The sequence below is a fragment of the Hydra vulgaris genome, chromosome 10 (genome assembly GCF_038396675.1).
Source record: "Hydra vulgaris chromosome 10, alternate assembly HydraT2T_AEP".
NCBI lineage: Eukaryota > Metazoa > Cnidaria > Hydrozoa > Anthoathecata > Hydridae > Hydra > Hydra vulgaris.
In genome coordinates this window covers 15,552,920-15,579,788 of record NC_088929.1, presented here as the reverse complement: position 1 = coordinate 15,579,788, position 26,869 = coordinate 15,552,920, and the positions used below count along the sequence as shown (strand labels likewise).

The window sequence follows — 26,869 nt, the reverse complement described above, 5'->3', positions numbered from 1 at the left end:
GAGGTATCTAGAAATGAGTTTGTTAGTATGTTATCTATAGCAGAAATAGTATTCGAGGTTACCCGTGTGGGTTTATTAATAATTGGTAAAATACAATGTTGAAACATGTTATCAAAAAATAATTTAGTGATCGGACACTCTTTGTATTTTAAACAATCTATGTTTAAGTCCCCGATACAGAACAACTTTTTTTGCTCTTTATTGATTTTAAGAAATATTTCTTCTAGATAATTAGAACATTTTTTAATATTACCTTCAGGTGGCCTATAACAGGTAGAGACTATAATATTTTTAAATTTGGAGTTGATGATCTCTATTGTAAAGACCTCACTATCGGGGTTAGAAATGGAGTGATCTTTTCTCACTTTTATCACTTGATCATTCCGAACATAAGTTGCAATCCCTCCTCCTTTTTTGTATGCTTTCCTTTCAGAAGATAATAATTTATAATTTGGAATTTGAAAGTTAGAGTTATTTTGGATTGATTCATCAGAACACCAAGTTTCTGTTAGGCAAATCATACTGAATGAATAATTGCAATCAATTAGGAAATGTTTAAGTTTGTCAAAATTTTTATTTATGCTTCTTATATTTATGTGAATTACCGTAAAATTATTTTTATAAGCTTCAAGTTCAGTTGAAAGTTTCTGTTTCAAAATATCGAGAGTTAAAATTATACATTTGAAAAATTTGCGTATCAGCGTCATTGAGTATATTATTCGCGGTTTCAAAGACATTAAAGCGCATCGTTTCAAAATCTATTGTTTTATTTTTTATTGCCATTATTTTAGAATGTAAAATGTAGAACGCGTTTACTCAGTAAAACAAAAGTGTGTTGCGCTATTTTTTAAAATCTCGTGTAAATATTTTATCGTATTTTAAAATGGCGTATTTACCTTCGCTTCTTAGTATTTTAACATCTTCCCAGAGCTTTCTTCGATGATATATTGTTTCTTGAGCGAAGTCTTCTTTTATGTATAGGCCAGTTCCTTTAAGATACTTTACAGCATTGGGAATTTTGTTTTTGTCATGGAAGTTTAAAAGTTTTATAACTAATGTTCTTGGTTTGTTGTCTTTAAATTGTCCAATACGATGAGCTCGTTCAACCACTACTTCGCTCTGTATTTTCAGTTTTGTTTTGAAAATTTCTTTAACAGCTTTTTCGCAGTCTTCCCAACTTTCGCCTAGTGTTTCTTGTATTCCATCTATTCTTAAGTTGTTTCTTCTCGATCGATTTTCTAGATCTATGGATTTTTTATATAATGAATTGATTTCTTTGTCGTAGTATTTCTTTATTTGTGATATTTTTTCCGAGATGTTGTTTTCTTGAAAATTTAGGCTGTCTTTAATGTCACGTAGGTCTTTTTCTATATTTGATATTTTACATTTCTTGTTATTAATGTCATTCTCTAGCATGTCTAATATATCTGTGATAATTTTGAGATTTGCACTTATTATTGAGGTAAATGATTTTTCCTGGTCTTTTAATAAGCGTTCCGTTTCTTTGAGAATACTTTTTTTATGTTCTTCAAGCTTACTAGAAATCATTTTTTCGATGTTTTTCATCGTAATATCCATTTTTTTTATGTAAAAACTTTTCGCTATTAAATAATACGTCTTTCTTCCGCAAAAGCCAGAGCGCCAAAAAAACCTCCAACCATTATGGTATCGTCGTAATGTTGCTCATCTTTCTATTGTCTATATATACTATAACGTTCACTGCTCTAAAGAGCTAGCGTATCTTATACAATCTACTAAAATTCGTTGTTCTATTAAGTCTCATCCTTTTACTGTGGCTGTTCCTAAGTGCTCTGAAAATTCTTATTCGTCCAGTTTTTTTTCTCAAACATCGGTTCTTTAGAATTAGCTTCCTTCATCGTATTTTTCTAATTGATATAATTTGCAATATTTTAAGTCGTCTGTCAATCGTTATCTTGCTTCATAAACTTCATTTTGAATGAGAATGAGATGAATTTATATCAAGGGGCAGTTTCAATCGTTCACTTAAAGAAGGAGGAAAAGGGAAAGCAAAATAAGACGTATCCTACAATGGTTTTGAATGAGTGTATCAGTCTGCAATATTTTTTTTTTACAATTCTAATTGACTCCCAATAAGGCTACAAGCAACTACTATTAAGTTGATAGTTACTAGAAAACAGAGAATAGAGTTCAAGAGCAAAGAAACGGTTGACAGAAGACTTGAAAAGTTCTTGGTTGAATGAGTCAGGAAAACATGAAGATGGCAGGGCCATCTTATCCATTAGGCACTATAGGCACTGTGCCTAGAGCCTACGAATCTACAGGGGCCTACAAAAGAAAGAAAAAAAAAGAAACTTTAAAGTGTTTTTCATTTCATTAATAAAACAATCATACAGATGCAGCATAATATTCATAATTGATAAAAATGTTTATAATCAAACAGTATAATTAGATGACATTAACTTTTCGACTTTTGGTATTTGCAAAATCAACTATAACATCTTCAAATTTCATCTCCCGCATTACTTCATTTTCAATTGATAGCAGTGCCAGGGAGGATAGTCGGGCTTGTCCCATAGTTGAACGCAGATAGTTTTTATCAGTTTTAATTCGTGCCTAATATAGAGAGATAAATCCTGAAAGCGATATTACCATTTGGAAAACTTGCAACTAGTTTATTGTCTATTTGCAGCTTAAACTTATCAGACACCGATTTACCATCACTAAACATTTGAGAAAACAGCAAAAACTTATCGGTAAATTCGTCTTCGAGGTCTGATGGATACAACTGAATTAGTGCCTTGGTTTTAGCCACTACTTCCAAAGGTTTAACTTTCTTCTTGTTGTCAAGAAGAAAGTTAAACCTTTTGTACAATACTTTATAAGCTGCTCTGCGTTTTTCCATCTCATTATTAAGTCTGTCTATGATAACGTAATACTGTTGAATACGGAAATTATCACTGGCACTAACATTTAAACTGGGATTACTTGTATTACTGTAAGGTTTTATTGACAATATTCATCTTTTGAAGTAAATCTTTCCAAATCACACACATTAACGCAGTTTCAAAGTAGTCTAAATGTTTAACCAGTGATTTCGCTTCATGAACAGCTGCTGGTGGTTGATGTCTGCTGTTAGTGACTTCACATAATGCTTGACGAATTTCTAAGTAATTTGCATAGAAAGCTCTTATGGCATCACTTCTAGAGGACCACCTAGTTTCTAATAAACTTTGTAAAACAAATAAGTTTTCTTTAAGAAGTTCTATAAGAATTGACCATCTCTTCGTTGAAGCTGAGAAAAAATTATAAACTGACTGTATGACACCAAAATAATTTACACTTGCTGAACAACCCTCCACGGCAGCTGAACTAACTAAGTTTAGGCTGTGGGCAGCACATGGAACCCATTCTGCTAAATGATTAATCTCTCTGAATCTAGCTTGCACACCAGAATATATTCCACTCATATTGCTGGCATTATCATAAGATTGTGATCGGCAATTTTTGATGTCTATTCTATGAAACTGAAGAATACCAACCACAAGATTAAATACGTATTCTCCATCATGGTGTTCAATTGGAATAAATTGAAGAAATCGCTCTACTACATTTCTGTTTTTGAGTACATAGCGAATAACAAGTGTGAGCTCATCTACATGACTAATATCAGGGGTTGAATCGATGCTAATTCCATAATATTTAGCATCCTTGATTTCAGAAATTATTTGCTTCAAAACTTTGCCATTTAATATATTAATGAATTCATCGCATATGTTTGCTGAAAGATATGATACATTTCACTTTCCTGGATTTCCATATCTTTGAATGTATTCTCTTAGAAATGGATCAAATTCAGCTAACAGATCAATACAACCAACCAGATAATTTCCATTGTTAGGAGAGTTATGCAATTGATTGTCACCACAAAAAACTAATCCCCTTTCAGCAAGAAACTTTATCACTACAACAACTCTCTTCAAGACTTCAGTCCAGTATTTGCAAGACTTCTCATTTTCCTTCTGAAGTTCAACATCAATTCGAGTAGACTTTTTGTATTGCATTATCATCGACACAGCAGCAAAATGATCTTTTGATTTTTTATGTGAGATTATCCTAGCAATAACATTTTTCCAATCATCGAAACCAGTTATAAATTGATTCCTTGGTGCATTATTAGTACCAGCGCTGCCGGTTTTGCAACCGAATATCTTGCAAATATAACAAAACACTTTACCAGTTGAGGGCGAATATATGAGCCAATCCCTGCTAACAATTTCTCCATTTACCAGTTTTCTTATAAAATATTCCTTACGTACATACCTAATCTTTTCACCAAATTGTCTACCTTTTAAGCTTAAATCAGATTTCAAATTCTGTGATGGGATATTCTCTGCATAATAAGCTATGAGATCAGCATTTATTTCCCATTCAGCAGGATCATTTGAAATAGATTCCTTACTATTCCTTATTCCCAATCCTAAATCTGCTACTGTTGGTTCCGCATCTGCTTGAATAACTGGTTCACTTGTAAAACTCATTGCACAACCGCATTGTTCCACAGTGTGAGTCAGCATTGGTTCTGGCTCTGGTATAACTATTTCTTGAACTTGTTGAAGAAACGAAAGAGTTTATTGAAGTGTCATTGCCAGAAGTAGCATCTACTTTATTAACATATTTTAGCAAAGAACCTTTCATTTTTTTTAATGCATCCTCTTTCCTTTGCTTTTTCTGCCGTTTAATATAGCCAGACTCGTGCTTTCTCTTGTACCCATCGCCATCGGACATGACTTGAATTTCTGAAAATCATAATAAATATTCAGTATAGAATAGACATAAAACATAAAAATAAAATAAAATATGTTAACCCATTTAAAGAGGGGGAAAACATTTAAATATATTCCATAAAACATTACATTTAACAAAACTTATTAATAGTTTACAAAAACGTAATCATAACAAATAAAATACCTACCAAATAAAATTGTACTTTTTAAAATTATACGTGGAATTCTGAGAATTTCATTTTTAGATAAATGTAAACTATTGATAAATTTAAACAAACATTTAAAACAAATAACAAACCATAGACTGAACCATTAAACATTACATTTAACAAAACTTATTAATAATTTACAAAAACGTAATCATAACTAATAAAATACCTACCAAATAAAATCGTACTTTTTAAAATAATACGTGGAATTCTGAGAATTTTATTTTTAAATAAATGTAAACTATTGATAAATTTAAACAAACGTTTAAAACAAATAACAAACCATAGATTGCTGAATTTTTAATGGCTTTTCATGATCATAACTAAAGTAATGATAGTGAGAGAAATACAATTAATGAAATGGTTACAATTTAATTTCTTTAAGGCATAACATGTGTACAGATGCAGAATAATCAAACAAACAGCGACTGTAGGCCATAAAAAATCAAAAAATAATGTAAATTGAATAACGTGTTCATGACATTTAAATTGAAAGAAAGGCCTACAGCTGCATTTTTATGCAAAGTGCCTAGAGCCTACGACGCTCCAAAAACGGCCCTGGAAGATGGTAGAGATTTTCATTGGATTAAAGTGCATGTATCAAAAAAAAGTTATATAAATTTAAATAAACTTAATAAAATAAATTATAAAAGTTTATAGTCAGATCAGGTTATCCTGCTACTGGTAACATGTAACCCAGTACAATCTGCTTCATGCCCTGCTGCCTTGTATGATACGCCTTTTTAGGCAAAGGCTAGGAGATGCCAACTCCGATTTAAAACACCCCCTGGTTAAGGGGTAAACAGATTCTATCTGTTGACCAGCCTCGCACCCCTTCTTCATTCATCTATTAGGCTGGCGCAGATGTATTTTTAATACATTATTTCCAGTTTAGGATGTTGAGTGCTGGATCTTCTTGACTCAATGCATGGGTTTTGCTTGTGTCTCTGTTTTTATGACTAGGCAACTCATTCTATTATCTCCTAATGAGGGTACAGCTCTAAGACTCAATTTTATGGTTCTGAGGCCGGCTGTTAGTCAGGTTTCCCGAACTCTGTGGTAGCTCTCAGAGAGGCTGATTCCATCAACAGCTGAAAAATATCAAAGTATTAACAGTGCCATGTTGCGCATGGATGGTGTCCCTGTGTGTACTTTTGGTGTGCATTGCGGAGGCCACATTTGGAGCCCTTTGTTACGACTTAGGGTTTATTAGTAGTAATGAGGCAATTGCTTGGGCTATTAAACGGTGTTCTGAGTACTATCTATGCTTTGAGTCAAGTTCTTCAATCTAATTTAAAAATGAATAAAGTACCAAAAACTATAATACACAAAAAACCATCATCATCACCAAGTTCTCTAAACCTATCATTCACTAATATTCGTGGTCTTTGAAGTAACTTTTCTTCTGTTGAGTCTTATCTCTTGCAAAGTTCACCAGACCTACTTGCTCTTTGTGAGACTAATTTGAGTTCGGGTGTCTCATCTTGCAATCTTAGTGTTGATGGTTATCTTCCTCTAATTCGTAAAGACTTCAATAGTCACATGCTTGGCCTGGGCATTTACATTCGTAAGAATTCACCATTTTGTCGTGAAACTAGGTTTGAATCCACAGACTATTCTTTCATGTGCTTTTGTTTAGCACTACTTCACTCTATTGCCTTTCTCTTTGTTCTATATCGCTCTCCTTCATCTCAAGACTGCACTCTTTTTGACGTTATTTCTGATCATATTGACCAAGCCCTCTCTCTTTATCCATCAGCTAATATAGTTGTTGTCAGTGACTTTAATCCTCACCACTCTGAATGGCTTGGCTCTAGTGTCAGTGACTCTGCAGGCATTAAAGCCCACAACTTTTGCCTTTCTCAATCCCTAACTCAAATAGTCAACTTTCCAACTCGCTTTCCTGACAACCCGAATCATCTACCTTCTCTACTCGACTTATGTCTTGTTTCTGATCCTAGTCAGTGCACAGTTTCTCCATGTTCACCCTTAGGTTCTTCTGATCACAGTTTGATCTCTCTAAAACTAATATCTCATTCTTCTTCATCACCTGAATCCCCCTATTATCGAACCTCTTGCAACTACGGTAAAGCTGACTGGGATTCTTTCCGTGATTTTCTTCGTGATGGCACTTGGGTAGAAATCTTTCGTCTTCCTGTAAACAAATGTGCTTCTTACATAACTTCGTGGATTCAGGCTGGCATGGAATATTTTATTCCCTATCGACAATTCCAGGTCAAGCCTCACTCTCCTCCATGGTTTTCCTCACACTGTGCTGCTGCGATTGCCAATAGAAACCGTTACTTCCATATTTATGAGCAAAACATTTCTCCAGAAAACAGACGTCTGTTTATTATTGCTAGAAACCATTGTAAAAAGGTTTTGTCTAACGCCAAAACCCGCTATTCTCAGGTCATGAAATCTCGTATCTCATCTCAAAAATTAGGCTCTCGTGACTTCTGAAGAATCTTTAATAATATCAATAATAAGGGCAAATCTATAGTTTCACCTCTCTTGTATGGTTCAGACTTTGTCACCTCACCTAAAGACAAATCCGAATTGTTCGCTAAAAATATTTCATCAATATCATCTCTTGATTCCACTAGTTGCGTTCTACCTGATATTGTCAACAAACAGGTTGATCCATTGCTTGACATTCATATCACTCCAGCATCTGTATCTAAAGTGATTTCCTGCCTAGACTCTTCTACAGCTTGTGGCCCGGACAACATACCTGTTATTGTCTTGCAGAAGTGTTTTCCGGAGCGGTCGTCTATACTCTCAAAGCTATTCAACAAGTGCTTATCAGAGTTTTGTTTTTCAGCCTGCTGGAAAGTGGCATCTGTTATCCCTATCTTCAAAAATTCTGGTGAGCGATCTGATTCGTCTAACTACCGTCCCATAAGTCTTCTTCCTATCATAAGCAAGGTTTTTGAATCTTTAATAACCAAACACTTAATTTCTCATCTTGAATCTAATAACTTACTTTCTGACCATCAATATGGATTTCGATCTTCTCGTTCTAGAGCTGATTTGCTAACAGTAATAACTGACAGGTTTTATTGTGCATTAGATGAAGGTGGAGAGGTTAAAACCCTCGCTCTTGACATTTCAAAAGCTTTTGATAACGTTTGGCATGCTAGTCTACTCCATAAGCTTTCTTCTTATGGTGTATCCGGCAACATCTTTAAGATCATTGAATCCTTTCTTTCCAATCGTAGCATAAAAGTTGTCCTCGATGGACAACACTCTTCTTCTTATTCTGTAACTTCAGGGGTTCCTCAAGGTTCTATCCTTGGCCCTATACTCTTTTTAATTTACATTAATAATCTTCCAGATATTCTCACATCTAAGGTGGCATTGTTTGCCGATGATACTACCATTTGTTCTCGTCGTGATAAGAAACCAACACCCTCTGATTGCTTGGAAGGGGCATTTAAGCTTGAAAAGGATCTCACTTCTGCTACAGCATGGGGCTCACAGTAGCTGGTGAACTTCAATATAGATAAAACTCAATTTTTTTCAGCCAATTGTTATCGCAATAATTTAAATCTTCCTATATTTATGAACGGTGATGTACTCGATGAGTCATCAAGTCTTCATCTTCTAGGATAACCTCTTACTTCTAATCTTTCTTGGAAACCATATATCAAATCAGTTGCAAAATTAGCATCTGCTAAGGTTGCATCTCTTTATCGAGCTCGACACTTTCTTGCTTCGGATTCTATTCTCTATCTCTATAAATCTCAAATCCGGCCTTGTATGGAATACTGTTGCCATATCTGGTGCGGATCTTCTAATGATTCCCTTTCTCTTTTAGACAAGGTGCAAAATCGCATTGTAAACATAGTTGGACCTGCTCTTGCAGCCAACCTCTAACCATTATCACATGGTCGTAATGTTGCTTCTCTTTCTCTTTTCTACAAATACTATAATGGGCACTGCTCTAAAGAGCTTGCGTCTCTTGTGCCATCTACTAAAATTCATTCTCGTGTTACTCGTCATTCAATTAAGTGTCATCCTTTTTCTGTGACTGTTCCTAAGTGCTCCAAAAACGCTTATTTGTCTAGTTTTTTTTCCTCGAACATCAGTTCTTTTTGAATTTGCTTCCTTCATCTTGCTTTCCTGATTCAAATAATTTGCAGCCTTTTAAGTTGTCCGTCAATCGTAATCTTGCTCTACAATCTTTATCTTTTCTTTTTCAGTAACTTCCAACTTTAATTAGTGGCTGCTTGCAGCCTTGTTGGAAGCGAAGATGTTAAAAAAAAAAAAAAAAAAAAAAAAGACCAATAAAAGTTTTTGAGCATGCAGCAACAGATACAGTAAAATAATCTGACTTTGCTGAATGAATAATCAAGCAAGTACAAGTTTTGGTGAATGGAACAAGAGATAGTAGCTCTTTTGAGGAGTGATAGTGATAGTATTTGTTGAGAAGTGAAAGAAAACTTTACGACGATGGGAGAGAGGCTCAAGCTTCTGTTCAATGATGTTCTTTCTCTTCAAGACCTTGTCTAGGAGAAAAAGAGCATCATTAGAAGAACAAACCTAAATAAAACAACAGTGTTCCATACAGGGATAAATAAGAGAGTTGTAGAGGTAGAGAATGGAATCTGGAATAAGAAAATGGCAAAAACAATAAAAAGAAGCAACCTTAGCAGATGCTAATTTTTCAATTGTTTATATACATGGCTTCCAAGAGGGGTCAGTAGAAAAAGATAATCCGAAAAGACGTAAAGAAGAGGACTCAATTAGAGAGATGTCATTCATTAATATAGGATCGTCAACAGTATTGCGATAGTTATTTGCAGTGGATAATTGAGTTTTGTTGGAGTTAAAGTTCACAAGCCACTTCAAGCCCCAATTTGTTACAGAAGTGAGATCAGATTCAAAATCAGCTGCTTGTTATATGCGATCAAAAGAATGCCTTTCTGACTTTATACTCATACAGTGACTCAACTTTATACTCATGTGACTTATTGTCAAGACATAATTATAAAGTTGAGTCACCAGCAAGTAGAATCACTTTAAATTTAAGATTGTCAGGAAGATTATTAATGTAGATAAGAAACAAAACAGAACCAAGGATAGAATCTTGAGTTATCCCAATAGTCATTTGAAATGAAGAAGAGTGTTGGCCTTTGAGGATGACTTTAATATAGCGGTTAGAAAGAAAAGATTTGATCACCTCAACTTTTCCAGATAACACAAATAAAGCAAGCTTATGGAGGAGACTAGCTTACAAAACTATATTAAAAGCTATTTATATATAAAGCTAGAGATATGTCAAGAGCAAGAGCAAGAGCTCTTGCTTGGCTGCCTCCATCTGATGCTCAAATGAAGTAGAATGAGTAGATCAAAAATCTTATTGATTGTCTTTTAGTTTATTATAAGATTCAAGATGGGATGTTAGAAATTTGTTAATCAAAGACTTAAAGACATTGCTAATAACAGAAAGATTGATCTGACAATAGTTGGTAGCAGTTTTAATGTTTTCTAGAGTTTTTAAAAATTAGAACGATAGATACTATTTTCCAATTAGAAATTTTTTTTTCTAATGAGAAAATTAGATTTTCCATGATACAGAATAAAAAGATTCATTCACGCTCTTATTAAATAGTTTAGATAAAATTAAAGAGAGTTCTGAAGAACGCTTTTGTGAGACTATAACAGGATGTTGTCTAGACCACAAGCCGTTGAAGAGTTTAATTGAGATACAACTTTAGCAATTAAAGTTAGAGTAATTTAAATGTCTAACAATAGGTTAACTTGTTTCACTGAAATGGCAGGAAAAGTATGGGCATAAGAATCAAGAGTCAAATTAGAAAAAAGTTGTTTGCAAATAGTTCTGACTTCTCCTTGAGAGAGGAAATAAGACCAGCCCCATGAACTAGAGTTGAAATGACTTACCTTTGTTAATAATGTTGTTGAAAACTTTGTAAATCTCTGTAGAGCTTAACTTCTGTGAAAAAATACAAGATTTAGTAAACTGAGATTAATTGAGCATAGCATAAGACAGCACCTTTTTACATTGGTTTCTTGCAATAAGAAAATAATTTTTTTTCTCAAGAGAGTTGTTCTTTTAAAAAAGATAAAAAATGATTATGATAAAATATAATTGCTGCTCAAGTGTGTTATTTTTGATATTTTGGTTACTTTGTGCATGGCTTAAGTTAAAGAGAATTTAACTCATTCATAGTCAGAGCACGGCATTCTAAGCAATGAGCTAAGCAGTTGTTTCAATACTGATAAATAACCCAAAGTCGTAAGTTATAGCTTCTTATATGGCCTCGACAATGCACATTAAAAAAATTAACAGGGACAACACCCATGTGCAACATGGCACTGCTAATACTCTGATATTATACAGATGTTGATGGAATCAGCGTCTCTGAGAGCAAACACAGAAGTCAGGAAACATTACACCAGCCATGAAAAAATAAATAAAACCAATTTATTTCCAAACTATTGATCTTTTTATTTCGGAATTTTTTTTATTTTAAACAAGCAACTTATCAAAATATTATATTTTAGAGAGCATTAATTGGTTATTATAGCCGATTAAGTCTTACGTGTGAGAATTTTGCGAGATTTATTTTTAATTTTTTTGTTAAATAAGCATTCAATTGTTCGTATTGTAAAAACCGTATTGTATAAAAATAATCGCATTGTACACATTAGGGTCGTACTGTAAATATTAGAGTCAAAATAATAGTTTTGTTTTATAGATTAATACTCTTTAATCGCATTAGGCGGTTAGGATTTATAGATCGGTTATAGTCAATTAAGTCAAACGTCTTAGAAAGTAGTGACTTTTTTTTATTAAATAAACAATATTAAATTAATTGTATTGTATATTAAAGCTGGGGGCCCTAATCAACTATAATGCTTTAAAAAATAAATAGAGTCGGAACGATAGTTCTTTTTGTACTTTTCGATATTTATTTAAACTTGAAGCAAAAGAAGCGAAAATTTGCTGGTTGCATGCCAGACTTACGTCTGAACCTAAAAATATTTTTATTTCAAAATCTTATATATAAAAATTTTAGGAGCGCAAACTATCGGCTTAGCGTAGCTCTTTTTCTTTGTTTTTACAGTTGGAATAGCGCTATTACACTTTCTACAAGCTAAAAAAAAATTTATTTTTTTATTTTTTAGGCTTCGATAAGGAGAATAGGGAGAAGATGCTGGGAACCTTAGGTGGAACGATAACCATCGAAGAGTAAGTGGAATGAACTTGTGCTGTCAAAATTAATCTTGATGTAGTATAAATATGAATAAGAAATTTATTAAAGTGCAATGCAATCTTTTACGAGCTGAGGGAAAGTCTATAAATTACGTCAAGGAAATTTTTGACCGTTTTTGATTCCCTCAACCACTCTCATTACAACGTCGTAACTCTTTAGTTACAAGTCCCGTATGAGTCGTCACAAAACCACTAACCTCTCCCCCTCCCCCTCCCCATTAAGCGTGACGTATTTTATGGACGACTTCTATTCGCTATTTTATCTAGCCAGTGATACTTGTAGCCAAGTCGTTGTTTTAATTGTTACGAGTTGTCACGAGCTAGTTGCTAACTAATCTAGCTAGCGATTCTTGTAACCAAATCGTTGTATATATTGTTACATATATATATATAGCTAGTCGCTAGTCGATTTCTTATTGGGGTACAACTGAACAAGTTGAAAAAAAAACATTACTTTTTATCTTCACCAAATGACAGATGAAGAGTTGTTGAATGTGCTGAGCAAAATGACGGTTGGCTGACTCTGGAGTAAATTCTCGGTGTCAAATATAAAATAGCATACAAATCAGTTTCCAGCAAAAGTTCATATTTCATCGGAAAAGGTGGTTATAAAATCTTGTTTTGAGCTATAAAAAATTATCAAAAATAAATTCAAGGAAACACTACAATGGAAACGGACTGTTAACTGATATTGGTTGACATCAAAACAAAGATATTAAGATTGTTCTGATAAAAAAAGTGAACAAGAAGCCTTGAAAACAATCAAAAAAGGGCTGAATATGTTGGGAGAAATTACGAATATATTACAGTTGGTTGTCAGTCTAGTTAAATGAAACAAATTTAAACTATTTTCATAGAAAATTGCCTGAATGAGTCAGACAAGTAGAGCAATAATGAAAATACCTAGTTCAAAAGGTTTAAAAATACAGTTGATTGCAGCTATATCAACAAAAAAAGTCGTCAAAAAAGTGAGTTACAACCCAGGAACTGTTTAGATAATTTAGTTTTTGTAGCAGACAATGCTCTTTGGTGCTTGTTTGGAAAGGGTATTTGAAATTTACCAACTCAGTTGTTTAGTTAAATTTATCAGCTTCATTTGAGACCCTACAACCCAACGTTAAACCCAATGACCTGTTTTAGGTGCTGAGATTGTGTAACAACGAAAGATGATTCTGCACGTACTGCACAACACACGACATTTATGTTTTATTTATTATTCATCTTCTATTTTTTTGATAATATATTATTTATTGAAAACCTAACCCATTTAGCCAGCTTGGCCAAAAGCAGATTTTGCTTTGAATTACAAAGTAAACTAATGCTACATAATTAAAAATACAAAGAACATTGTTCTAATATGGGGAAATCTGGGCAACTTGGCAAATGGGGGAAAATGGGTTTTTATATAACAACTCAAAAAAAAATTTAAAAATGGGGGGAAATACAAGCTTTATATACAAAACTGTATATAAAGCTTGTATTTTAAAATGCTAATTTTTATAAATATTTTGTTAATGTGATTTTATACGCACAAGTTTTTTTTTTTATGAATAAAAAAATAAAATACAACTAGGGTTATTGCTATGAGGGGATGTTCTACTGATTTAACTTAGTAAGGGGTATTTTTTGCAACGCAAGTTTATTTTGCAATACTTTAGATAGAGTAGTTGCCGAGTAGGCATGCGTCGTCCGGGGTACGTCTGTGATACGTCTACGGACGTTTCCCGGACGATGCGCGCCCACTGGGTGGTAGTTTTTAAAACTTTATAAAGTTAAAGATAGTAAAACGCATAGTAAGTCATCTTGCCCCAATTACGTGACCAAATGACAATTATGTTACATTAGTAATAATGTATAATGAAAACACAAAATGACTGTAAATTGAGTTAAATAAATAAATGCGCAGTGGAGTGTACTTATAATTTAAGGGTTTGCATTTGGCTAGACACTTTTTTATTCAAAAAAAATTGTTTACATTTAAAGTGTAAAATATAATAATCTAAATACTAATTGCACACTCCCATTTCTCTCCTTGTTACAAATCACCACAAAGTTTTCTACTCGCGAACTGCCTTAATTTTTATTTTTTTTATTTATATATTTGTTAAACACCCACTATATATTACAAGTAAGGTAAATAAAAAGTTTCAAAAAAAATCTCTAGGATCTAGAAATTTTTTTAATAAAAGGTATAAGAAATATAAAGTAGAATGATAATTAAAGAAGCTAAAAAAAGACAAATAAGTAAATCAAAAATATGCTTAATCTTGTCAAAAAGTCCTTTACAGTAGGATCCTATAAGAATTTGGAACAAAAAAATGTTAGATAAAAACCCTATTAAATTAAAACGCATAAGTTCAATAGTATTTATAGTTATCAAAGTTTTGTCTTTTTTTTTGTTCCAAAATACTATTGGTCCTATAGGACTTTTTGACTAGGGTATAACAAGGCACTTTAGCTGTGTTTTCAGATTTAATCTGGTTGATGCAATTTTATTAATAGTTTTATTTATAATCCAGTGTAGTTGCACTAACTATCCAAGAATGCAATTGGCCCCAAAAATATACTTATGTACTTACACATATACATATATAGGTACTGCTATATATGTACTACTTATTATATATAAGTTTGAGTTGTAGTTGGTCTAACTGTAAATCAAATGCTTTTGCGTCAACTAAAGCAAAATAGCGGTTGATCGAACTGCAAATCTAGTAAACAAATTATTTAATTGCACTAACGAGGAATGCCGTAGATCCAACAATAATGACTGTTTGGGTACACACACACACACACACACACACGCACACACGCACACACAAAAGATTTGCTAAGAGGCAGCTCTATTTTGTTTTAATTTTTTTCTTATTTTATAAACATAGGTCGTGTGATTTATTTTTAGATATGTTAGTTTTATCGCAATATTATTTCTTTTATTCATTAGTTTTTAAAATTAAAATGTTAAAGAAGCTAAAAGCTTTAAAATAAGCTATAATTCTTTTTCTTAAATGCCTACTATACTAGTAAAGTTATATTTAAGCTTAGAAAAACAACCTATTATAACTATTTCAACGAGCTTTAGTAACGTTTTAAAACAATTTTCATATGTAGTGACACAATCATATAAGCAGTAGCATAAAAGAATTAATTATCTTTAAAAGAACTTCGGGAATGTTAAATGTATTAAAAACGATTTGTTTTATAATTTATAAATCGAATACAATATAACGATAACTTTAACGAATTTTCTTTTGATTCAGCCATGAAAGTTAAAGTGTGTTTTTGTTTTGTCTGGCTTATCGTCGGTAAGAAATTTTGTTTTGCATTTATGTTTGTAATTTTTATTTGATTATTGCTAATTATTAAAATTATAACTTTAATTTATATATCAAAAAGTTCATTTTTTGTTTGTTTAGTATTTATTATTTATTCGATATTTAGAGTTTTATAACTCTTGATAAGTTTTTATTTTTACATGATTTTTGTATTATATTTCAGTTAATGTAAAAATACAGTTATTTAAGGCGTACTGCCTCTGTTTGCACGATGCGGCTTTGTAGCTTAACTTCAACGTAAATATTTTGTTGAATCTAGATCTTGTCACAAGAAATGTGCTAATATATTTTTTGGCTATAACAAGTATTCAAGAGTTTTAAAATTATGTTTAATGAGCTGGGTCTGTCAACTCTAGATACCTAATTGCTTAACTGCAGTAGTCTTAAAAACGAGCTTGTCTCCTGCGCTAGAAACAATGCGGCTGTGTATGCATTAAAGTAATAATTGAATAATGTTTATTTTACCTTGTACTTCTACTTTTGTCTGAAATAAATAAAAATAAAAAAAATTGTATATTGTTAATGTTGTATTTATATATTTTGTCATTTTATCATCTTTTAGCGTCTTATTTAAACTAACTTAAATAAAATATTGAACGACAGACAGTTATAAAAAAACACTCTAAACTCAAAAAAGACTAAAAAACATTCTTCGAATACTTTCAAGCAAATGATGAAATGGTCTTTAGGCTAGAGATTTAGAGTTGGCCTGAAATAAAAATTTGGTCAAAAATATAAATATTTACATAAAAAAAAATCAACTTGAGGTCATTCATAATAAAAAGGACAGCGTACTTTTATAACTGTTTAACTAATGAAAGAAACATTTAATTGCTAATTATCTCAATTAATGTAATTTGTTGTCATAAGATGTTGATTGATACTGTAAATACTTTTTATAGTATTTGATAAATTTTAAATAGTATTAGCGGTTTGATGTGTTTTTTCTTCCTATTATTTTTAGGCACCATAAAATTATATGATATATATTATGATATAATCCTCTTAGAAATAAATTTTATAATTCTTAAAAATCTAAAAATAATCTTTAAAAAATATTTGACAACTCTCAACTGATGAACTAACTTGTAGATTAATGTATGAATACGTTAGCAATTGCTGCTTTATTTTTAATCTTGTGTTTGTGTCTCAGGCAACAAAGATTTATAGATTATCCTCTAGATGCAAGTAAGAATTTTTTGCATAAAATATTTTTTATTTCAATAAACATTGCAAAATCAAACCTTGCAATGCTTAATGAAAATTAAAAATTAAATTGTTTTAAGGAATAAATTAAAAGCTAAAATTATTGTACATAACCTTAGATATTAACAACAATATATGTTAATATCCAATGCGCGTTTTTATATATATATATATATATATATATATATATATATATATATATATATATATATATATATATATATATATATATATATATATATATATATATATATTTAATATGTGTGTGTGTATTATTGTTTTCTACTAATTTATAAGCACTTTTCTTTATATATATTTAGTTGCTTATTTACTCATATTATTATTTTGGGATTTTATAGTGACGGTTTACCAACTTGAAAGAATAATTCCATTACGGAATTTTTAATAGAACAAATGTTTTTTCAAAATGTGAGTTTAAATGCAAGTCATGTATCACTAATAAAAGCAATATATGTAACGACATATCACATATAGTACGACTTATTAATAACGAATTAATTTAAGTTTACTAGCAAAGTTCAAATGGATGAGATATTAACTAAAAGTTTGAATGAACGTTATTAACGTTTTTATATTGAACTAAGTTTTGCACTACGTCAAATTATTTTGAAGACAATTTGACGTCAATTTGTAGACAACGTTTTTGTATTGTTAAGTCGTATAGCTTTGGACTGCTATATTTAATAAGGAAACATTTGATATGAAAGTTTTTTTTTTTTAACAAAAAAAAATATTTTTTAGGTGCTTTAAGAATCTTGAACATATAAAGAGATTTAAATGTTTTAAAAAAAAAAATCACAAAAATAAAAAAAGTTAAACATTATAAATAAGAATTTCAAAATTAATAGTCATTGTTTTAAAAATATTTATTTTAGTTTAAAAAATATGTCATTTTTTATGCAATAAAATCTGAAAACTGATCTTTTTTTAAAACTTTGGTGTGACAACTTAAATTATAGTAAGCATGGCCTTTGATGACATGAAGATCATGTCTTTAAAGACCATGTTTGCATGTTTGTATTTAAATGAGGTTAAACCTCATTTAAATACAATCTTAAATTAAAAACTTTAAAATTAGTAATATTTTTAACTAAAAATCTAATTTTTTTATTTTTTTTTTATGGTGAATAAGCATAAGATATAGCAATCCTTAACTGTTTTTGTGACGTACTTAACATGCAAAGACATTGAAGAATGAAAAATTAATTACAAAATTACTTAACTGTTTGTTGTTCTTTAAAGTCAAATAACTTCCATTTTGATGTTTTGATAAGGAAAATGGTTATGACCATCTCCATTTTCACCAATTTCTATCAATTTTATCAAGTTCTATGATTTTTACATTCATTATGATTGAAGTGGAAGCTAAAAAGTTGCTAAATAAGTCATTTACTATAAGAAATTAGTATAAAATCCATATAATAAATAATTAAATAAAAATAAAAAACAAATAACTATATAGTACCAAAGTATAAATCCAAGACCTGAAATATTAGAAAAAGTATAAAATAAACCATGACAATTGTAGATTTTTGTTTATAAAAGCCAACATAGAAAACTAAATAAACTTAGTTTTTTTTATCTAAGTTTACCAAAGTTGTTTAACACAGAAAATTGTTTAAATAAACAATTTTCTGTGTTAAACAACTTTGGTAAACGGAGATAAATATATATATATATATATATATATATATATATATATATATATATATATATATATATATATATATATATATATATATATATATATATATATATATATATATATATATATATATATATATATATATATATATATATATATATATATATATATATATATATATAATATAGATACATACATATATATATATATATATATATATATATATATATATATATATATATATATATATATAAATTATGTTAGTGTATTCTACAAATAGAGTGCTCAATATTCTTGAAGAATAGAGCAATAGTAAATTAGTAAAAACACTTATCTAATTTTCTTCAACAATTTGTTTCGCCATCAGTAAGCTCATCAGTCAGAAGCTTTTTCCTGATGAGCCTACTGATGTGTTAAAAGTTTTTACTAATTTATATATATATATATATATATATATATATATATATATATGTATATATATATATATATATATATATATACATGTATATATATATATATTTTGCGGGTTATGAGACATTGTCTCTGCATACTACAGCAGATCTTAAAGCTACAATATATATATACCGTAAACACAACGTAGCAATCACGCACCATATCCCGACAACAAAAAGACCTTTTTCCGCAAAAAACGAAATTTGAATTATACCAGAAGTTATTGCCGCAGTTGACAAGAAGCACAAACTTTGGACAAAATATTTAGCATCTGGTCAACACTATCATTATACACTTCGAAAGGTAAGTGTAGCTGCATCCAAAAATGTGTCCAAACTAGTGAAGTTGGTGATGTTGACTTAGGAGACACCTACGAGAGCAAATCAACCCATTTTTAATTTTATCAAACGTCTTGAAATGTTAAGCGGATCAACTAAAACTGGAAACACTGTCAAATGCAAGTATTGTACAGTCGGCGTTTGGTTTTGAGCCAGAAGGTTCAATGCAAAGTTTGACAAGATACGGAATCCAAATATACTTTTTGAATACAGTTATGAAAGTTATGAGCCAAAACACAAATCACTGCGCCACGGCTTCTATAAATATATCTTTTTCAAAGCGACATAGCTGTTAAAGAGTTTGAAACCAGGCTTAAGATCTAATTTGAACTAAAAAATTGGGTAACAATGGTGTTCACTCGAATATCTTGAAAACTTTTCCTGCTTCGTTTCCAATAGTGCTTATTTTTGAGAAAGCAACCGCAACTAGAGACGTCCCGGAACGAATAAAAAGTAACGCTAATTTTCAGATAAGGCAGCAAAATCAACGCTTTAACCTACAGGCCGGTATCACTAACCTCTTCAAAATCCAAGAAGGTTTTATTCAGGATAGATTAATGTATTATTATGTTATCAACAAATTTTGAAATCTCCGCACGACTTTGTACTTAAACCAAGCTTCAAAAGCAATCTCATGGAGGTATGCGACATACTGATCCAGACTGTTTACCTAGGTTTAGCTTCCAGAGTAATTTTAATAACGTTAATTTGAAAAAATTCCTCATCAACGTTTGCTAAATAAACTGAGAGAATACAGGATACTCGGTATTTTTTAAGTAAATCAAACTGTGACTTTTAGATTGCCAATAACGGTTGGCAATTTGAAACGGTTTCAAATGCTTTGGCAAAATACATTTTAATATTTTAGATTTTAAAATAGGCGGATGATAAAAAATCACAAGCATCTTTAAATCTCAAGAAGGCGAGTTAACCTTGCATGACGATCTAATCAAAGCTGTGGAGTAGTCTCAAATACTAGCTTACAGTTACTAAGATTGAACAAGACCTCGTGGTATGACGCTTATTGTATACAACTTCATACAACCGCATCTTGAGTTCGCAATTCAATTTCTGTCTCCTTTTCTAAAGTATGACATTGAAACGCTGGAAAAAGTACAGCGGCGCGCAACCAAAATGATAGCATCGATAAAGTACTTACCACACTCTCAAAGATTGCAAATATTGGTTTATATATATTTTTTCATTTATTTAACCATAAAAGTAAAAACTACAAAGTTAATTATAATTACGAAATTAAGTTTGGTGTCACTTATTTAGTTAAAAACTAGAAATAGAGCGTCACCTTAATAAAGTAAACAAATAAAATAAAACAACCATATTAATATATATTACCATTATTTAAATATCAAATATTAAACGACCAAATATAAACTAATTTTAAAATAAAAAAGATAGAGACAAAAATTTTAAAGATAGTAAATTAAAATAAATAAACTATTAAATATTGAAACAATAATATTAAAAAACCTGTCAAAAAAAGAGAATAAATCGATCAGATGACACTAGAGTGATTGAATATATGGAGTAATACAACGTTCAATGAGATATGCTCAAAACCATATTGTAAACAAACTAAAATGTATACAGCAAACAGGGTTGGGGTCAAATACATATTTGTATTTGAATTTGTATTTGTATTTGGTAAAAATAGGCTCACTTGACGTATTTGTATTGTATTTAGTAAAAAAATTTCCTTATATTTGTATTTGTATTTGATTCACAAGTATTTGTAATTCCACAAACTAGGTTAACTAATGTTTTTTTTTGGAAAAACCAAGAGGTTCATTTTATTATTTCATTTTTAAAACTAAAATAAAATAAAACTTTGTTTTTACGAGATATTTGTTAGAAGACTTGTTTTCATTCTTCTATTTTATATACCATTATATCAATCTTGTCTTGAAAAAATCTTTGTGTTTTTTTTTAACTTAAAGTTCAATTATTTATATTGAAATTTGTATTTGAAAATCTAGAATTAACATATTTGTATTTATAATTGATCAAATGTATTTGACCCCAACCCTGGCAGCAAAACATATGCATCATTGACAGAAAAAAGTTATATATACTCTTTTATATACAAAATTAAAATGTGTGCCTTGCTGCTAATTTATTTACTTATGTACTCGAGGATGAGGCTAGGTTCCTTAACCTACTTTACCCACCTTTTCTTTCCCAAAATAAAAATAATGACTAACTACTAAATTTATACTAACTTCTCACAAAACTTCCGTAAGAATTTAGAAGAATGAAAATGTTTTATTAAGTTAAATGAAGTCTGTGATTTGCTACATGAAGTCTGTACATTGCGTTAAATTTTAAAACATTTTTCAACTTTTTTACAAATACAAATTGAAAAATTTCAAGTGTTTGAATATTAATATGAGTTAACAGAATTCCAAGATTTTGTGCAAAAACTGGTTTGAGATCTTCTAAGAAGACTATCAATAAAGATTATCAATAAAGCTAAGCCTACTATTTCAGGTATGCGTTGTTGAATGACAATAAAAAAATTAGGAGTTATAGATTTCAAGATATTTTTTAGTTACCTAAAAATAAGTCATGCTAAATTAAGTACATTTTAATATTGACACTATTTCATTACACCATTATAGTTTGTAAGACACTAATGTTAACTTAAAGTTAATTTATACTAATACTATATGTTATCTTATACTGTTGTTATTCGTTATAATATTTTATCAAAACTTATATTATTTAGGAACTCGACATCCAACGGATATGGAACCAAGTGGAGTTACAAAAAATATTGATATTCTATACAACTCTCCGAAGTCAAGCATAAAGGTTGATAGATGTTAACAAGCTAAATGAGAATGTATCATCACTAAAATAAAACATCCATGGATATAGGCAGGATTTCCATTTGTCAACAATGTAGATATAAGAAAAAATCTGAAAAATCTTGAGAAAAAAAATTCTAAATTCTTAAAAAATGCCAAAATAAACTCAAAACAAAATTTTAAAAATTAAGTAGAATTTCCTTATACATATTTTTTGGATAGGAATTCCAAAACTAAAAAATCTTATACGAAGTGACAATCTAAGATCTAATAAAACAAAACTCAAAGACTTTAAATTCTTAGATGATTATAATGGTCCAAGAAATTATCATTTTGGTCTTCTGAACTCAAAGTATACCGAGAAAGTAATCTGCTTTTTTTTTTGCGTGTCAGAATCAGCATGGTGTAGTTTATATTTCTTTCAACTTAAGAAATTAAAAGCTTAATAAGTTTTTATTGGTAGTTCTTCTTCCGATCTCAGTGATGTGCTGTTTTCAGCGGCCACTCTGTGTATTATTACTATAGTTCGAGGGTAAAGTAATTGCATTACTTTACCCTCAGACTATAAGTAGTGAAACATTGTGATTATAAGTATTGATTTGACAAAATTTTCAATATATTTATTACACTACGCTGAAAAAACGTGTTAATAAATATGGGTTTAACAAAATTTACAATATATTAACTATAAAGCTGTTGTTCTTATTATTCTGGAATAAATGAAAACTCTTATTTATTCTGGAATCCGGTTTGCCCACCCATGTTCTATTTCCTATATATATAAATCTTTGGCAGTCGCTATCTTAACTTTTGGTATGGAGCTATGTGAAAATAATTCTGCTTTGATGAAAAAGCGAGATATAATTGGAAGGAGTGCGCTAAAATCGCTTTTAAATGTTTCGAAACACAGTAAAAACTATTCAAATTTGCAATTTAAAATCCAGGAAATTTCAAAAAGTATTTAACAAAATAAATTAAACTCGTTTCTTCGTCTTCTTAATAATAAATCAACCGCAGACATTGTCTTTTCACAATTAAAACACTCTTTATTTCAACATTTGTTTGTTGGCGACTTCCAGGACCTATGCCGTTTTCGGATGTTAAATTTTCAAAAGTTAGTTCAGAATGAAAAGGAGATAAAAGCAGCACTTTCTAAAAGTGAAATTTCCTCCAGAGTTGAACAAACTTTGAAGTATACAATAGAGTGCTGGAATGCAAGAGAACAAAGAGGAAATTTTAAACAAATTCTGGAAGAAAAAATACTTAAGTGAAAATCACGATAAATAAATTTCGTATTTTTTTTTATCTTGTAAATTACATTGGGTGTTGAATAAATGAAATAATTATAATAATATATAATAATATATATATATATAAACATATTATGATACGTTGATTCTAACCGGCACCGGGACGTTTAATTAAGATACTGATATTTAATTAAGATACAGTCTATTTAATAAATGTATTTAAACTTATGTTTAAGTCTTCTCTCTTTTGTATTTTTGCAAGTATTAAGAAAGAAACTTACTTTCCTGCTAGTTTATAAAAATTTTTTCTGCAAGATATCATTTTCAGCGGAAAAAGAACATTCTTTGGGCGTCTTAAGAACATCATAAGGACTTGTGACATAAGTATGGAGTTGCATAAACATCTTATAGACGTTAGCGCCCGCTGGGCTGAAACAAAGTGGTTTTTTGATAATTTAAAGTCTATGCACCTTTTTAAGGTGGTAGACCACTATTAAAAATCGAAAAAATCATTTTTTTCAATTTTAAAGCTTTTAAGTAATATAATTATCGTAGATTACAAATTTCATATTAGTTTTATATAAAAATAAAGTTAACCCTATTAAAAATCAGTTTTTAATAATGCGGTTTAGGCATTTTCATTAATTTGTCCGTAGCAAGGGATTGTTTAATCCGTTGCTACGTAGCTAAAAAAGAAGTTATCCCACAAAACACCATAAAAATTAGGACAAAAAAACTTCATTTTTGGTGACTGCTACTCTAAAACTACTTTTTGTTTATTATTAAATGCTTTTGGTGCAGTCTACATGGATCAACACAAAATAACAACGAGTCTTTAAATGCTTTAGTTTTGGAAACGTTGTCCAAAAGATGTTTTTGTTAGAATTGATGTATTAAATTTATGTTGCTGTTCTGCAATCATTAATTTCAATGATGGAGTTAATGGTATTAATAGAGTTTTTGAACTATATTTAAAACCAGGGCATCAAATTTTTTGGCATCGTCTGATTTGAAAAGAGTTAGAAATATGAAAAAAAAATGCAATGAAAAGGAAAAAAGCAGGCGAAAGCAGTTACGAAGTATTCATTAGGGATTTTTGGACAAAGATGAGGAAGAAAATAAAGTGATTAATATAATAACTTTATTTTAAACATATTTTATTTTAATTTTGCGTTAGTTTTACTCCACAACACGTTTATAATAAGATAATATTTGTCAATATATTTTTATTTGAAGTGTTTAATGTTTTTTTTTTTGTTTAAATGTGTTTTTCTCAGTTCTTTAAAATTCACGACTTTGCGGTTATTATCTCCTGATTCTCTTAACCGATTTTCATAAAATTTTCATGAGTTGTTCCTTTAGTTATTATGGATGTCCCCTACCACTTTTATTGGATTATGATAACTCGATAAAAAGATATTAAAGTCCAAATATGGTCAAAAATGCCCCTTTTTTGTTTTCAAAGTGTTTTTTTTATTAAAAAAAAAACTTTTTAATGTTTTTCTTTTGTTTTGGTAAAGGTTTTTTTTTATTATATTAAAAGCAAGTCTGAAAAATTTCAAGTTGATACCATACATAGTTTTTGAGATATTCATCGCAACGAAGTAACCCTATTTTAGGGTTTTCGGGACCAAATTTCTCAAGCCATTTAATAGTCAAAAATAAAAAATAAAAAATTGTCATTAAAATGAAAATTTTACTCAACTTATATAAAAATATTTTCCAAAATGTAATTTTTAAAGGATTTTATTTTATTAGTGGTCTAACACAAAAAACCAAATCTAAATTTTAAAAAAAAGTTATTTACCGTTCGCAAAGTAATTGCAGTTTTATGAACATCTGTCACTGAACAGTTACAGTTTTCATACATCAAACTATGTTAAAAACACATTGACTTTCTACATCATGATTATGAGAGATATTTTATACTAGACACTAGACGCCTTAGGTTTTTTATATACCTAGAAACCCCAAAGTGGATCAATTGATCCAAATTAATATTTATATGCTTTAGACTTAATAAAAATTTCTTTCACCCTACATATTTATATATAGGTTTTATGCCCAAATTACGGCGTGTTTTACTCTTAGTAAAAGCTTTAGTAGCATATTTTGCCTAAAGTTGATTTACAAGCATATTTATACAGATTATTTAAACCGAAATAAAAAATGAAACATTAGCAAACAAAATAAAATATTGTTTACGCCTATTTAGTATAAATATGCTGCTACCACAAGTACACTAATATTACTGCTTTACATTATGAACTTACTACTGTATTGACCTGTAAAAAAAAATATCATTAAAGCTATAGATATTAAAATGAAACGCTTAAGTTCGACAAACACTGATAGTGCTTCATCATAAAAAACCTCTGTTGCAGGACATCCTCTTTAAATTCCAATGACCAATCAAGTATATATCAACGTCTGAAAAGTGTGTCGGTGCAACAGTGTTTGTTCATATTACAAGAACTCTCGGAAATTGACAGAAAATGACAAGGCAGATGTTCTTGAAGATAATCTTTCTGATTGCAATGAAAGTAATACTTTCATTTAAAATTCAGAAAGTAGTAGCAATGATGACGTAGAAGAAAATTCATGCGGTGGAAGTAATGATTTAACTGTTAAAACTCGAAGAGATGATTTAAAATGGACTATTGCGTCAATAGTTGAGGTAATTGGAAGATTTCAAACTCAAAATGTGTTTACTGCCAAAAACGGAGCAACTTCTTATTGTCGTAATGTTTTGACACCTATTGATGCATTTAGACTAATTATGGATGAAGGGTTTACACGCTTCATCAAAAAATGTACAATTTTATCTGCTAATTTTTCAAATGAAGGATGGAATATAAGCGACGTTGAACATAGACCTAATATATCTTTGCGGATGCATGAACGCTAGAAATTTTCCAGTTAAATTCCCATGGTCTGAAAAATATGGCAACAAAGCTTGTATAGAAACTATGCCTCGTTCTCAATTTGAAGACATAAAAAACATTAGATTTGATACAACCTCCAGAACGTAGAGAGCTCCTCCAAAGTGATAAATATGCTCTTATGTCATGATGGGTGCTGACAAGATTTGTAGAAAACAGTCAAAAATTTTGTTTCCAACTAAAGATCGGTGTCTCTTTACACATTATATGTCCGGACAAGTTTGGAATCAAATTCTGGATTTTAGCTGATCTTAAGACCAAATACTGTCTTAGTATCAAACCGTATCTAGGTAAAGATGAAAACCGTGTAGAAAATTAGGGTACTCATGTGGTCATGCCACTAATGGAACCTGATTTAGGTCGCGGGTATAATCATGGCCGACTGTTTTTATACGGCCTGATTTGTTGCATTTTCCGTAAAAAATTAAGAGGCCAGTTTTTTTTACGGCAAATGTTTATTTTATTGAGATGGTCGAGGAATACTTGAGATTATCATCATGTAATTACATTATGCTATACAATATTATTCGCTAACTGATTCCCTGTTTCAGTATATTCCAATAACATGAAATACTGAAATGGGCTTTCAAATAGCTATGTGAGATAGGCTCTCAAATAGCTATGTATCAAAATGCT

The 26,869-nt window shown here is 30.2% G+C and overlaps 2 protein-coding genes across 2 annotated transcripts in view; one reads left to right on the top strand and one right to left on the bottom strand.

The window, feature by feature from the left end:
* Positions 1–2,427: 2,427 nt before the first annotated feature.
* On the bottom strand, positions 2,428–4,767 carry LOC136086165 (zinc finger MYM-type protein 1-like). The gene is made up of 5 exons (XM_065808442.1): positions 4,671–4,767; positions 3,784–4,588; positions 3,034–3,666; positions 2,690–2,975; positions 2,428–2,595 (listed from the first exon to the last, which is right to left on the bottom strand). Exons 1-5 carry the CDS (start codon positions 4,765–4,767, stop codon positions 2,428–2,430), a joined length of 1,989 nt encoding a protein of 662 aa, XP_065664514.1.
* A 10,576-nt stretch (positions 4,768–15,343) lies between these two features.
* LOC105846408 (heme-binding protein 2) overlaps positions 15,344–26,869 on the top strand; it is a 52,809-nt gene continuing 41,283 nt past the window's right edge. The window contains exon 1 of the mRNA XM_065807349.1: positions 15,344–15,523. Within this exon, the coding sequence (XP_065663421.1) occupies positions 15,481–15,523 (43 nt within the window). The 5' untranslated portion in view covers positions 15,344–15,480. The remainder of the gene's footprint in view (positions 15,524–26,869) is intronic.